General features: G+C 53.3%; 1 protein-coding gene across 7 annotated transcripts in view; it reads left to right on the top strand.

The window, feature by feature from the left end:
• The window catches only part of ABCG1 (ATP binding cassette subfamily G member 1), a 66,084-nt gene that overhangs the window by 34,463 nt on the left and 16,111 nt on the right, over window positions 1–15,510 (top strand). For all 7 annotated transcript variants that reach the window (XM_036351426.1, XM_036351425.1, XM_036351430.1 and 4 more), the window contains 2 exons: window positions 12,500–12,617; window positions 13,409–13,541. In XM_036351426.1, the coding sequence (XP_036207319.1) occupies window positions 12,500–12,617; window positions 13,409–13,541 (251 nt within the window). The remainder of the gene's footprint in view (window positions 1–12,499; window positions 12,618–13,408; window positions 13,542–15,510) is intronic.

Below are 15,510 nucleotides of genomic sequence, written 5' to 3'. Positions count from 1 at the left end.
ATAGAATCATTAATGATGAGAGAGAATCCTACTGGGGATTGAGCCTGCAACCCAGGCATGTGTCCTGATCTGGAATCAAACCAGTGACCTCCTGGTTTATGGGTTGACTCTCAACTGGGCGGTCTTGGTCTTGAGATGAGCTCACAGATTAGAAGGGATAAAGCTTGACCAGGTACAAAATAGTAGTCAAGTGCGTCAAGAGCTGGGGCTATCTGGAAAGGAGGAAAGAGGCATGTGGCCCATCGGTGTGCATGCTGGTGCACATCCGCGGTGGCAGGGCGGTGAGCAGGAGCCTCTGCTGGAATGTGCTCAGTGAGCTTCTCCGCTGTTTGTGAACTGGTAAGGGTGGGGCGCCATAGAAGAGCAGCTGAATCACTCTTTCTGTTTCTTTTATTGTCATTCAGACCAGCCTCAAGCCTGTGTGCTCAGACAAAAAAGTCCCTGGCCTGGCATCTCAACTGCCTCTCTCGAAAGTGAACCTTTTAGCAGGAGTTTTATGGGATTTCTCAGTTGTTACTTCTCTCCTCCCACTTTTTTGGGGAGAATGCATATTTTTGAATTAAATACATTTTTTTTTTTTTTTTTACTAAGCAAATGCTGTTAGCTGTAGCATATTGTATCCTTAAGTCATCCTGGGAAAGCCATAGGGGCATGCCAGTATGGACATCTTACCCAGGAGGGAGGGAGGTTAGAGGGAGGCAATCTGCAGCTACATTCTGGCTGAACCTCTAGTCTTAACCACCTGCCTCTCACTGGACTCCACTGACAACTCTCCCCCTGTCATTTCTCAGGCTCCTAAAATGAGCTGTTAGGTGTACTCTGCCCGTGACATACACAACCCCAAAACCTGGCGACAGCAGAGGTCTTCCCACCTGCCTGGGGAGGGGGTCCCAGATGTCCTACATGGGCTGTGCTGGGGACACCGGGCTGGGGGCTGAGCTGGGTACCTCTGCTTGCCCAGTCCCATCAGGTTGGAGTTAAAGGGCCCCCTGTCTGGCATCCAGCTGGTCCTTGCAAGGGCGTTGCGTTGAGACTGGCTTGTCTCAAGGGATAGAGCTCATTCCGGCCCTGGTACATCAGCAGGCTGTAGCGAAGGGGAGGCTCAGGCGGCTCTTCCATGGGCTTTAAATATGGTGTAAAACCCCATACCTTTCCCAGTATGGTGCCCCGCTGACTCTGCAGGCCTGGGGCTCAGGGTGACCTTTGCGCTCTCCCCGCCAGGCAGCCGGACACACCGGCTGCGGGTCTGCTGGAGGCTGTCTGGAGGACTTTCCTGTTCCCAGGGAACCCTAAAATCTGCTCGGTTGGAGCTGAGAACTCTCCCGCCCCTCGCGGGGCTAGGTGCCTGCCGGGCAAGGGCGGGCGGGGCAGGTGTGCGCTGTTGCGCACGCGCAGTGACGGCCACCGCCTTCCGCGCCAAGGTTACTCGCGGTCAGTGCTCGCGGAGAACCTCAGCCTGGCTGTGGTTGGCTGCGCGCCGATGCTGTTGCTAAGCGGGAGCCGAGAGGATGCAGAGTTTCTGGGGTCCGGGTGCCTCCGGGGTGGAGAGGTCTCTGCTTCCCCTGGACCGGGGGACCTGTGGACCCCCTCCCCAGGGGTGCAAACCCCATGCTCCCCCGCAGGTCCTTGGAACATTTGGTCTCTGAAAGTTCCCATAGCCTAATTTTACTCCAGAAAAGTCTCTAAAATAGATCTGATGGATGGAGATATTTTAAAAACCGATTATTATTATTTTGATGTCTTCTAAAGCATCTTTGGGAGACTTCACTGGAATGGAAATAGCGCGCAGATACTTCGTAGGACCATGCTAACGAAAATGGCTGGCTGGCGTTCCGGGTGGTGTTTGTGTTCTTGTAGCTTTCATCAGAGTGGGGAGGTGTCACAGTTTTTCAGACTTCTATTCAAAGCTGCAGGTAGAACCATACGTGAACCTAACCTAACCACAGAACCTAACACGCTTTCTGCGGGACAACTGATATCTGAATCCTTTTAAATATTCTTGTTTTGTTTTGTCTTGTTTTGTTTTGGGTTCACCATGTGGGTGAAGTGATGAGAGGCAGGGCCTCTTGGGTTGGGCTAAGCAGGTTGGGCAGGAAGCAACCAGCTGTGGTCCTTCTCCCAGGTGTTTAAAAATGGTCAGGGTGGGCTTTGGAATCCTGAAATTGCCCTCAGGAATCTGAAGCAGGGATCCAGTCAGCTGGCTGGAATCCAGCCGTCACGCTGCAAGGTGGCTGCTCCCCTGCTCCCTGCCCAGTCGCTTCCATCCTGGGCGTGTGAGCGAGGTGTGCTTTCTGTGGCACCTGGTGCACACTTTTTGGTGACTCCCACCGATTGATCAACATGATCTCTGCCACTTGGGCTGCATTCTAACACCTGGAAGGCCTGGTATCACCCGGGTGGAATAGGAGGTGCCATGCATTGTCTCTCCTGGGCCTTCCTGACAGTTCTGGTTTCTTTGGGCTTAATTTCCACGTGTTATGAGAAGTTAAACACCACCATTGGTATGCTTTGCTGGACCTTTTGGGTTCTTGAATACATGCAAGTTGTCAGTGGCTCATGATTTTTCTCATAGTCTTGGGTTTTACTTGCTTATTTGATTTTTTGACGGCAGAGGTGACATTTTTGTAAACCTATGTGGAGATTATAGTTCTTTAGTCTCTGAGCCAAAGGTGGAATACAGGAAATTACAAGTGATGGTGGGTAACTCTGTTTTTCTGAGGTTTTGCTGGTGAGGCAAGTGAAGACATTTGCAAAGGGAAGGCAATGCACTTTTATGATAACTTAGGTGACCCATTAATATAAACAATCACAATGCACATTAGTAGCATAAGAACATACTATATACCAAAGTCTGGTTGAGAAGTGGGAGCCCTGACGTTGAGGTTCACATCTTATCAGAATCCCTGTTAAGAATTATAGAGGAAGCGTGTGAGTTTCCTGTTTCTAAAGACCCGCACATCAGCTTGTCTAGAAAATGGTCGGGTCCTAAATGGTGAGCAGGCCGCCTCCAACCACATGCTTCTAGTCCTGCCATTCTTCCCTTGGCAGAAATGTGGTGTGTGGTGGTGTCTTGGGCCAAACCATGCTCTTTCCTCATCCTGATTTTTATCTGCCTTAGAGAAGAGGGCCGTGATTTTAATTTGGTCAGTTACCCTCTTCCCAGAAGTGTTCTGTGCTAAAATTCATCCTCTCTCTCTCTCTCTCTCTCTCTCTCTCTCTCTCTCTATATATATATATATATATATATATGTATATATATATATATATGTTTTGCTGGGCTGGTGTTGCTCAGTGGTTGAGCATCAACCCATGAACCAAGAGGTCATGGTTCGGTTCCCGGTCAGGGCACATGCTCAGGTTTCGGGCTCGATCCCCAGTGGGGGCGGTATAGGAAGCAGCCAATCAATGATTTTCGGTCATCATTGATGTTTCTACCTTTCTCTCCCTCTCCCTTCCTCTCTGAAATCAATAAAAACCTTTTTATTAAAAATAAATAAATATGTTTTTATTGATTTGAGAGAGAGAGGTAGGGAAAGGGAAAGAGAGAAAACCATGGATCGGCTGCCTCCTGCACACCACCTACTGGGGGTTGAGCCCACCAGCAGGCATGTGCCCTGACTGGCAATCAAACTGGTGACCTTTTGGTTCATTGGATGGCAGTCAACCTACTGAGCCACACTGGCCAGGGCAGTTCTGTGCTTGGTTTTAGAATGGGATATGTCTCGATGACATAAATTTCAAAGTGCTGAGTCTGGCGGAAAGCGTTCAAGGACACCCCTCTCCTGCCTGTCTCCCAGCCTCTTTTCTCTGCAGCCGTTCCCCAGGGGCTAGCCAGGTGGACTGCCTGTTAAGAAAGGGGTCTGTTCAACCAGTATTTGTGGGTTCTTTGCAGGAGCCACCTCTCTGCCAGGAACTCACCTTGCCTCCCAGGATCAAGTGCAGCCTGACTGACCCTCATGCTCCTGCTCTCTGCCCTGTGTCATGTGACACAGATCCAGTGACCACCAGGTTCACGGCCACTTTTAGTGAACTGGAAACATGAAAATGTTTACTTCCTCCTGACGTGTGCCTTAAAGCTTGGCTGTCAGTGAGAATGAGGCAGTGTCATGGGAGAGAAATCAGATGAGCGTGGAGGGCTGAGCGGTGTGGAGGGCTGTGGTTCAGAGTAAACCCACTGCCTAGCTTCGGGGAGAGTGAGCAGCCGTGACAAGTGCACAGTGCACATGCTCACAAGCAGCAGGCATGCCAACTAGGGCCACCCAGGTCACTGAGGGCAGAGGGGGCAGTTAGGGGCAAATTCAGCTGCTTGGTCACGTTGCCAGCACAGGGCGGGTGTGGGCAAGTTCGCCAGAGGAATACGGGGCACAGGGAGGTGGAATGGTCACTCCAGCCACCTGCCGTCCACTGAGCAGCATGGCGATCTCTGGGAATATGATAATTCTGATGTTCACAGACTCATAAGATACTGCCCACGTTCAAAAGTGACTGCCTCTCAGGACGATGGGCCACCAGCTTTCATGAAAACCAGTGCGAGGTGGACGTCCTCCTTCATGGTGGCAACAGTGAGCTCGCCGTGCACTGGAAGTGTCCCTGTAGGGAGTCTGAAAACCCAGAGGGGATTAATAATTTCATGCTGTTTCTAAAGAAGTTCCATTGTATTAAGAATGCCGGTGCGACTTGGTTACTCGTTTTACAAACACGCCTGTTACTGAAAGTGCAGAAAAGTGAGCGATGTTTCTAAGAAACGTGAGGCCAGTGTTAAGGTAGATTCTAGTGCATTTTATTTTAAGCAAAATTACCAAAGCAGGTGCCGTTCTTATCAGTGTATTTGGCTTTCTGAGTTTCTAGTAGGGAACATTGGGTTTTAAAAAACTGTACTATGAAGGGAGGAGGGCGCTGTAGCAGTTAAGGGTGCGGGTGGCTGATGTCCAGAACCAAATGGTAAAAGTAAGGCCGGGATAAATGCTGAGAGATGAGTCAGGTGAATTAGCCGCCGGGAGAGCGCTGACCTCTTAGGGGCTGGCTCACTCTTCCCAGCTCCTGTGCTATTTCACACTCCCCACCCCTGTCCTCTCGGGGCGGGTGGAGAGAGCAGTGGCCGATGGGTGATGCTTTGTTCAGTCACCCTCCAGAGACTGAAGTGACAGGAGCTGATGGTCTCAAACCTGAGTGAGCACCAGGACGGGCCCACCCAAGGGTCTGACTCAGCAGGTGTGGGGCCGGCGAGAGTTGGCATGGGGGTGAGCCGCTGTGTGCAGGGTCAGGGGGAGTGTGTTAATTCCCGAGGCTGCTGTGATCAATGACTACAAACTCAGTGGTTTAAAACAGCACAAAGTTATCCTCTTGCCATCCTGCAGGACAGAGTCTAGAATCAAAGTTGTTAGCAGGGCTCTGTAGGAAACGGACGTCCTGGCCACCGAATGAAAGGACTGGGGCTGTTGGGGGTGCTATGCTGGGCTTTACTGTCCCCTCTGTGAGAGGAGGGGTCCCGATGAGGACATGGACCGGCAGGATGTGAAACTCCATCTCCAGCCCCTGACTGATGGGTGCAGGGACCCCAAGAGGAAAAGAAGGGAACATGGGGGGTTTGGGACAGCCCCCTGACCATCTCTCTACTGAGGACCAGGCCTCTCTCTGCGCCCTGGGCACCCCTCATCTGTGACGGGACTCACCTCTTTTCCATGAGGCCTAGAGGAGGAGTATCTGGTGTGGCCCAGCCACCTTGGCGAGCTCTCAGGTGAAAGGACAAAGCCAGGATCGTGACCCTTTGTCTACGATGACCTGATTGTCTACGGTGACCTTAACAGCCTGCTCACCCGGCCATCAGCCTGGCATTTGACATCCGGACAAGCACAGAAAGAGCCTGCTTCTCAGGGGGCACCCACTCCACCTGCCCCCGCCCCGCCCCCACGGCGGCCAGACAACAGCCTTTGTTGGGTGCAGCTCACAAGCAGAACCCAGCGATGGCCTGACCCTGGAACTTTAGGAACTGCTGCCCCTTCCAAAGAGCAGCTCGTTAAGTGAGACCTGAGTGAGGGAGGGAGCTTATTATTTTCCACAGGTCACCAGGATCGCGGCTAATGGCCCCCAAGGGGCCCGGCGTGCTGGGAGCTGCTCTGAAACGCGGCTGCTCTGATCCCTGTTGTTGGGCAGCCGGTGGAGGCAGGAAGCAGGAGCAGTTTAATAACAAGGAGCCAGGGGAGCGCCGTGTGAGTGGGAGGATGCACCCTTCCTCACCCATGTGCAGGGGGGCTTGAACCGACCGAGCAGGGTGTGCGTCCTCCCTAAATGAGACCTGGCCATGTCCCGGCAAGAGTTTAAGAGTTGGTTTTTTTGTGTGTTTGTTTGTTTTGTTTTTTGATTTGAGAATGTTTCAGGGAAAGTAAAGGAAATTGAAGGATGAGGGCAACTGGATGAGTTACGAGCTCTTTGGATGCATGGAGGGCATCTGGGCCTTAGCTGTCAGATCACTTTGCCACACCCACACTGGGAGCGGCTCTGCCCACCCCCAGGGGGCAGCCTTGGCCTCCGGTGACCAAAAGGATTTCATTTTGTAGTTTTTCCCAATCCTCTGTTAAAGAATTGGTGCAACAGTAGACTAAATGATACTTCTGAGTTGAGATGACCATCGCGATTAATGGGAAGGGGGATGGGTGGGGGGCGCTGACTGCCCAGACCCCTCAACTGCGCTGCCCAGGCTGGCAGAGGCTGGTGGCCCAGTACAAGGGCCACCTCTGGAATTGGGCAGAAGTGGTTGGAATGCTGGCTCCTCCGTGGCCTTGGGCTGGCTCTGTGGCCTTGGGCAGGTCGTTAACCCTCTCTGAGCTCTTCTTTCTTATCTGTAAAATATGGAGAAGAACCTGGTGTTCAGCTTGCTGTGAGGCATTAAGGAGAAAATGTGAGCAAAGCTGGCACCCTGCCCTACCCCAAATGAACGGGTCCAGAGCTGGGCTTGCTGGGGGACTGGGCTCCTCTCCAGAACTGTCCTTCAGGGCACATGTTTATGAATGAGAAAGTGTACCCTACCCAACCGAACGTAAGCGGCTGTGTGTCCCCAGAGCCCGGTAGGTGTTGACAGATACGTGCGAATGGTCAGTCATTCGCTTTCTCCGTGATTTCTGGACATCCATTCTGGGCAGGAACCAGCTCATCCCCGGGCAGGGTTGTAGGGCAGCAGCAGGTGCTCATGGGATTATTGGGCACAATTTCCCGGCTAAGGAATGTTCTGCGGGCAAAACGTTCCTTTCCAAGGGAGGAAAACAACTTTTTCCCTTTGGGAAACATAGATCCCTCCGTCTCAACGTCAGCCCCCCTGGAGTTCTCCTTAAGATTCAAGAGCAATTACCCACTGAAGTGGTGGGAGGGGGCTTCCCAGGGCCCTGTCCATCCCATTCCTGACCTGAGGGCCGGTTTCCCAGGAGGTTCAGTTTGGAGAGTGTCAAGCTTTGCAGACACTCACGAGTTGTGCACTTCTCTCTGTGCATGCAAAACTTCGGGAAAATTTGTATCAAAAAGTAATTACTCTGAAGGAAATATCACGCACATTTGATTGTGGGTATATAAGGGCTTACTGGTGACTTTGTGCCATCCACACAGAGACACCAGCGGCCCCTCTGAAAGGCATTGCACAGCAATGCTCACCCCTATGGGTTGACCTCAGGGACCGTCTGAAGAGCGGGACCTGCAGGGGCTGCTGAGAGTTTCTTGCTGACCCAGCACATACTGATCTGAAGCCCAGAGGGGTCCTGTTGGGGCATTTAGTGGGAGAGAAGCTCTTACTAAATGGTGGTGCCCAAGACGGTGGCTGTGACCCTGAAGTTGCTTATGCAGCGTTCACCTTCTGTTCACTAATTCCATAAACACTTTTTATGTGACCACTGCATGCCAGTCACCATCTTACACACAGCACCTGGTGATTAGGGGGCAGTTCTGGTCACATTATCATGGAACTGACCTTCTGGGGTCCCAGGAGCAATAATGAATAGAGTGGGGAGGCGAGACGAGGTGTGCGCGGGGCAGGTATCAGATGCCTGGGCTCCTGTCAGCACTCGGTTTGGGGCTGGCTGGCTGGCTGGCCTCTAGGAGAAGTCTTGCTATGATGTCCCCTTTGTTCTCCCCATTATTGAATTCAGGAACCCAGTCGTTGAGATCCAGGAGCCTGGCCAGGCTTTTTCTGAATCTGTCACGTTTTGAGGTGAATCCTGCGGGCAGCTAAGGAAGCCCTTCAGCTTTCACTGAGCTGTTCAGAAGCGCCTCTCTCCACAGGTTCTCCAACATCCATTCATGCCTGCTCCGTCCACCCAGTGCACTGAGTGTGCCCGCTGCGGGGCGTAGGCAGGGCCAGAGGCTCTGAGATGGAAGGCGAGGTGCCTGAGCTGACAGCATTTCCTGCTCAGCTGCCCCGGCTTGAGTTTCAGCCAGAACCAAGCTTCACATTTTACATTTGTCCTCTTTCCCTGGGAGACCCCTCCCCAGTCCCACTTGGAAAGCATCAGGGTCTGCGAGACAAACGAGTACCCGAGTCTCCAGCTGCCCCTCCCACTGGGCCTTTCTCCTGCCCAGCAGCCCGTTTGCCCCACGCTCCTGATGCCAGCGTGGGCCCAGCCCTCCCGCCTGTGGCCCCCTGTCCTCTCCCCGCAGAAGGTGCCCCTTCCATCTTCCATCTCAGAGGATGCCGGAACGCTCTCCCCGGGCCTCCGAGTCTGAGCAGAGTCCCCTTCCCTGCCATAGAGGGGCGCAGGCACCGTCATCTCTGTCTGTCTGTCTCCATTTCTCTCTGCGCCTTTCTTCTCTCTGGTCTGGGTTTTGTTATGGCTTCTGGCCTGGCTGTTAGAAGGATGGAACGCCTGTGCCCTGCGGGGCGGATGAATACCCACAGCCCAGCCTGTCAGGTGATCTTGCCATGATGCCAAGAAAACGAGCTGAGTGGGCCTGGTCGGCGGGAAAGTAGGGCGGCCGGGGTGTTGGGACGGTCCATCTGCATTTCACTGTGTTAGAGGGGACTGTGCAAGGCTCTGAGGTGAAGGGCAGTTTCGTTGCATAGAAATAGGGCCGTGCACGTGCTAACAGGTGTTCTGGCCGCTCAGCCTGTGCCGGGAGCCCACTTCTGAGTGAGCGCCACCTCCTCCATCGCCGCCTCTGTGGGCCCAGGAGATCGATGCCTCCTTGACTTCTGTCTCCAGTGTCACTTTTAAGTCTTAAATCCCAAATACATGTTTGTCATATTTAAAGAAAAACCATTTCTAATGGTAGAGAAGGGAGCCCCAAGTTGGGCCTCATACCTTCTCCACCACCAAACCCCACATGGGTCCCAAGGTGAGGACCCTGCAGCATGTCACACACACGCACTCCTGTCTCTCCTGGGACCTGGTGTCCCTCTCCGAGGCATGGGTCGTCTGCCTGTGAGGCCAAGTGACTCACTTGACGCAACAGTGTACCTGCTCAGCACCAGGGCTCTCGGTCAGACCCACAGCTCCAGTCCGGTGGCTGTAAGGGAGGAGACCACAGTCTGTCCCCCACTCTGCCCGCCTGTTCCCTTGAAAGGGCCGGATGCCCCCCCAGCTACCACACCCGTGTGTGTTCCTGGCTTCCTGTCCATGGGCATCCCGGCCTGTGACCTTCCTGCAGCGATTGTTATTATCTGAGCCCCAGGGAGGACCCCAACCCCAAGGGCCAGCACCAGGTGACGTCAGAGGGAGAGCAGTCCCTGCGGGCAGAGCCTCTGAGTCCCAGAGCAAGGCTGCCTTGGGGCTGTCCTGACCCATGTGCACACTGACTGCCCTTGGCCTTCAAGTGGCCGTGGCATCTCAGCAATGCGTCTGCATCCTCAGGCAGCTCCTGGTTTACAGAGAACCAGCTGGGGAACAGCCTTGAACTTTGAGAAGAAACAGCTTCTAAGAGGGTTTGCTCGGAGGTGACCCTGCTCCGGATCTGTGCCGACAGGAGGCCGGTAATGAGCAGACGGCTGGCGGAGCATCTGATGAGCAGAGCATCTCATGCTCCCTTGGTGATGTCAGGCAGGTCCCCTGTGGCCCAGGTCCCAGAGCCCCTGGCCCAACAGAGCTCCATCCTGATTTGGAACCTGCTGCACGGCGAGCTTGACCTTGTAGAAGAGGGGTCTCTGGTGTCCTCCAGGCCTTCTGTCTGTCTGTCCATTGAGGGGCAGACGCAGTCCTTTGGGGTCCCCATCCCCTCCCACGCATGGGTCTCCTTTAGCTCCCGCCGGCTGGTGTTTGCTGACCTGGCGTCATGGACCTCCCAGTGGTAGGCACCTGCCTCATTTGCAGCTCTGAGCCACTCTTCCAGACGCCTTCCATTTGCCCCTCTGTCCCTTCCCCACAGGGACAACTGTCTCAGCCCTCCCCGGGCACTGCCACTCTCCGTAATGAGCTGCGTCGCAGGGCCACACGCTTCCTGCCTTCGTTTCCGCTTTTCTCAGCCCGATTAAACAAGGCCCTGGGGACTCCCCATCTGAGCCAAGGTGGCGCCTGGTGACAGTTTGGGGTTCAGGTGTCTTATCTGTGGAGATGGGAACTCTCCAGACTGTGGCTGGGGCTCAAATAAACATACAGGTTTGGGGTCCAGGGAGCCTCCAGCCTCGGGCTGGGGGAGAGTAGGATCTGGTGGGATGCCCCACACCCCTTTCTCACTTGGCCCCCTAAACATCGCGTGAGAGCTAAAATATTGCATTTGCACGGTCCTGTTCTGCAAGCGTTTCTCAGGAACTGAGAAGTGTTTCTGACTTAGGAGCCTTTGAACACGAATCCAGTCTCTTCTGTTCTATTATTTATCACACACATGAACAGTTCACCCAAAAAGAATGCATGTGCCTCTGTTTGGGATGTGTAGATTTTTTTTTTTTTTTTTTTTTTGTCTTTTAACAAAGCTCTTGGAAAGAGACTTGGCAGAAATTCCAAAGCAATTTGGTGTGGTTACAAATAATAAGCTTTTAACGATCAGTTAATTAATAGGTTAGCATAATAATTTATGAACAAATCCTATATGAATCATTTATATTTGTATAACTTGTAAATAAAAGTCACAAATGAAATAATAAATTAATAATTTAACCATCATGGGGGCAGAAGCAGTGTGACCAGTGGTGTGACCCTGGGCAGAAGCAGTGTGGGAGCCTGGACGAGTCCCTGGGGCATCCGGACACTCGCTTCCTCATTCCGAAAGGAGAATGGTGGACTCCTCATGCCCTAGATTAGCGAAGGCGAACCTTTTGAGCTTGGCGTGTCAGCATTTTGAAAAACCCTAACTGAACTCTGGTGCCGTGTCACATATTGAAATGTTTTGATATTTGCAACCATAGTAAAACAAAGACTTATATTTTTGATATTTATTTTATATATTTAAATGCCATTTAACAAGAAAAATCAACCAAAAAAATGAGTTCGTGTGTCACCTCTGACACGCGTGTCATAGGTTTGTCATCACTGCCCTAGATAGTATGTGTGAGAGTGCTTTGTGCAGTCTAACGCAGCGGTCGCCAACCGGTGGTCCGCGGTCCACCGGTGGTCCATGAGGTCCGAAAGGTTGGCGACCGCTGGTCTAAAGCATCACACACTGCTAACTGTCATTAACATAACCCATGAAATGCGATTGAGGAAGTGGACAGATGCCAGAGTCCAACCCCAGCAGGTCCAGGGGTCCCCAAAGGTGTGGACGGAGTTAGTGAAGAAGGAATGACACGGAGAGGGCGTTCAGATGATCATCATAGCAAGGTTCTCTAGCCACGTTCTGGTTAGGATCTCCAGCGAGGTTCTGCTTCAGATCTCCAGGTTCTCCAGCCAGGTTCTGTAGCCATGTTCCCTCGCTAGGTTCTCCAGCCAGGTTCTGTCCAGGTTCTCCAGCCAGGTTCAGTCACCAGGTTCTAGTCAGGTTCTCTTGCCAATTTCTGTAGTCAGGTTCAGTCCAGGATCTTTTGCCATGTTCTCTCCAGCGAAGTTCTTCTGTCTGTAGGTTCTATGTAGGTTCTGTCTTCTTAGTTCTGTGTAAAGCTCTGTATTCTAAGTTCTGACTCTTGCTGTCTTGTTACATCTGTATTTATACCAGTTGATTCAATCCTATCAATCTCTATTACAAAGGTTAGGGCGTTTCTTATCTCCATTCCAGGGAGTAAAGATTATGTAGCTTAAGCATGATTGTTCATAGTTAAAGTGATTAATTACCCACCTGGCACTTAGTTAAGAGGTTTTATTCCCTCCCTAACTTCAGGGGAAAATCCCTACCTGGGGAAACACCCTTTCTCAGAGACCTTGGTTAAAACACATAGTGCCAAGAAGGTGAGCAAACATATTAAGAACAGTATGCCATATATGCCAGGTCCCTTGAAACAGCAAGCATGGACCGGCTCCCGGCAGACAGAGGCATGAGAAATCTCACTTTGGCCTTGGATCCAAGGTCAAATGTACTGTGTGCTTACCTGCATGGCCCCGGGGCTAAAACCAACCAGTCCTGTGATAGAGAGTGAGTGTGATCTGCTTTTCTGCAGGATACAAGACCCTGCTGAAAGGAATTTCTGGGAAATTCAACAGTGGGCAGCTGGTGGCCATCATGGGTCCTTCCGGGGCTGGGAAGTCCACGCTCATGAACATTCTGGCCGGATACAGGTGAGCACACCGTGCCCCGGATGATGAGGTCCCCGCCATATGTGGCCTGTGGCAGCAGTATGGACAGGGAAGCCACCTCAGTCCATCCATCCCTCCTGAAGGTTCCGCACAGGCTCCAGTGAAGCCTGGGGCCACGCCCCAGAAGGCCTCAGGCAGTAAGGATGGGCAAGGTTCGGGAGGGAGGGAGTGTGGCTGGCGGGGCTGTGCCCCTTCCATTTCCAAAGTACACATGGATGCCCACTCTGTCCACCATGAGTACCTTGCCCGGGGGAGGACTACACGTTCGGCTGAGTGGTCCAAGGCGTAGGCCCCCTCCTCTTTCGGCCAGGTGAGCCCCGGGGCCCTCCTGTGTCCCCAGGCCCTGGGGAACTGGTTCTGGCGTAGCAGCCACACCCCAGGCTGCAGAGTCTTGGCCTTTGGGCAGCCACTGTAACCTTGGCTACACACACAGGACTGTTCAGAAGCCAACACTAGAAATCCTCTGAGCTGTGGCTGCCTGTCGGAGCATCCATGCCCATCGCAGCTTGTAGATGGGCATTTGCTACAAACATGCCGTCCCAGAGAGACCTCCCTCCGCCTTTCCCTGCTGTGCTGGGCATTTTCTCTGCAGTTCCTTCCTGCGAATACTAGGCTGTCCCAGGTCTCCGTCCTTCCTGCCCCCACATCTCTGTGGCACACGGTCCAGCCTGGAAGGTGCTGGGAGGGGCCGCCTCTCTCTCAGGCCCTCCCCAGCCCTGGAGGCGGGGGCAGGAGCAGGAGCCAGGCTGACCAGTCCTCTGCTGGCCTTGCAGGGAGACGGGCATGAAGGGAACCATCCTCACCAACGGCAAAGCCCGGGACCTGCGCTGCTTCCGGAAGGTGTCCTGTTACATCATGCAGGACCACATGCTGATGCCGCACCTCACAGTGCAGGAGGCCATGATGGTGAGCTGCCCCCTCTCCTCCACTAGCGGGCAGCGCTCCCTGTGGGGCTGGACCCTGCCAGGCCCCTCCTCCCAGCGGAGCTCGGCACCAGCCCTGTTTGGACAGCTTCGTTGAAAACAAACCTCTAGACCAGTGGTTCTCAACCTTCCTAATGCCACGACCCTTTAATACAGCTCCTCATGTTGTGGTGACCCCCAACCATAAAATTATTTTTGTTGCTAGTTCATAGCTGTAATTTTGCTACTGTTATGAATCGTCATGTAAATATCTGATATGCAGGATGTACTTTCATGGTTACAAATTGAACATAATCAAAGCATAGTGATTAATCACAAAAACTATGTAATTATCTATGTGTTTTCCGATGGTCTTAGGCGACCCCTGTGAAAGGGTCGTTTGACCCCCAAAGGGGTCGCGACCCACAGGTTGAGAACCGCTGCTCTAGACCCTGGGTTCGTGTAGACCCTGGGTGGCCAAATCAAGGTCAAATTCCTGAGAAAGGTATTGACCCGACCGATATGGGTGGCCCCTTCCAAGGTGACCCCGGTCCTAGCCCCTTGGGCTGAGGGTCTGCTCTTCCCATCAGCTGTTCTTCAGTCATTTGTGGCTTTAGGGCCAAGTTCCAGTCAGCCTGGTGCTGGACTCACCGGCGTCCTCTGACTCGCCTGCCTGCCGGGTGCTGCCCACCTGCTGGGTCCCGGGCCCTCCACTCACAGAGCCCACGGCCATCAGACATGTAGTCCTGCGGAAGCACGGAGGGAGGCAGCCTCCAGAGGGCGCTGTTGGCCAGGGCACCCTGTACGCTGGGGTCCAGAATGGCCTGGCCATCATGCTCTTTGAACAGACCAGGACCCCGCAAGTGCCCTGACCTGGGCTTCCAGGGCCAGGATTTAAAAAGACCCCGCCCACACCATCAGGGGCCACACTGACCCAACTGTGGGCACCAGGAACCCCTGGAGTGTCTCCCACAGAGAAGAGATGGGAAGCCCATCAGCATCCTTGGCTCCTCACGGTGCGTTTCATGGCAAGGTGCCTGGTTTTCTGCTTCCTCCTCGTCCACTGTAAGAGGCAGGGCCTCTGAGCCGCTCCTGGCATGTGACGCAACACCCTCAGCCTGTTTGCCTTGCGCCCTGGTCAGAGGCTGGGTTCGCCTCGGTTTTCCAGCCCGAGCTCCTCATCGCAAGGGGGCAGAGCTTCCTCCCTCTGGCACCAGAGAGAGGCACTGCCCAGCCTTGTGTCCCAAGGGCAACTCTTAGCAAAGGGGAGCAGGGTAAGGTGTCAGCTATGTGATCTGCTCCTTAACCTGCTTTGTGGGGAGACAGAGAGGAGGGCCCTACGGGGTTGTTCTCTCGTCGTCCCTGGATCTCAGTGTTGTGTAAGGCAGGGGACACCTGTCCCCCAGCTGGCCCCCCGAGGAGGCCTGTGCCCCGGTGGCTCTGATTGTTTATGTGATGAGAGCACGGGGCCCTTAGGAGGAGCTTGCAAACAGAATGGGACATTTAGTGGAAGCTTTACACATCCCATTGCTACTTCGTCTCAGGTGACCAGAGAGAATCTTTACTTTGATTTCTGGCTCAGTTGCTGCTTTCTTTTGCAAACAAGACTAGTGACTCCTGTTGTCATCTCCCTCTTCCCCTTACTGCCTCCCCAGGTCTCTGCTGTGAAATTCATTTATTTTCACAATGAAACTCAATGAGATTCTAACTTGAAGCCATGATCTCTTTTACTCCCTGAGGTCTTGTCACACACGTAGGGCTAATATTGACTACCGGCTGTGGGTTATGCATCTTCATGGCTGCTTCTGACCCTCACAACCACGAGACTAACCAGGAAGTGACACTTGCTGTCACCGGGCAAGCAGCTGGCCCGACCGAGCTGACCTAGGCCTGGCCCTGTCTGACTCCACAACTGTGGCCCCTTCTCCACTCTGCCCTGCGTCTCAGTCTGTCATCAATCCTCATGGCGACTT

This window comes from Myotis myotis, unplaced genomic scaffold, assembly GCF_014108235.1.
Source record: "Myotis myotis isolate mMyoMyo1 unplaced genomic scaffold, mMyoMyo1.p scaffold_m19_p_2, whole genome shotgun sequence".
NCBI lineage: Eukaryota > Metazoa > Chordata > Mammalia > Chiroptera > Vespertilionidae > Myotis > Myotis myotis.
The sequence above is the reverse complement of the archived record's forward strand: the minus strand, read 5'-3'. Positions and strand labels throughout refer to the sequence as shown.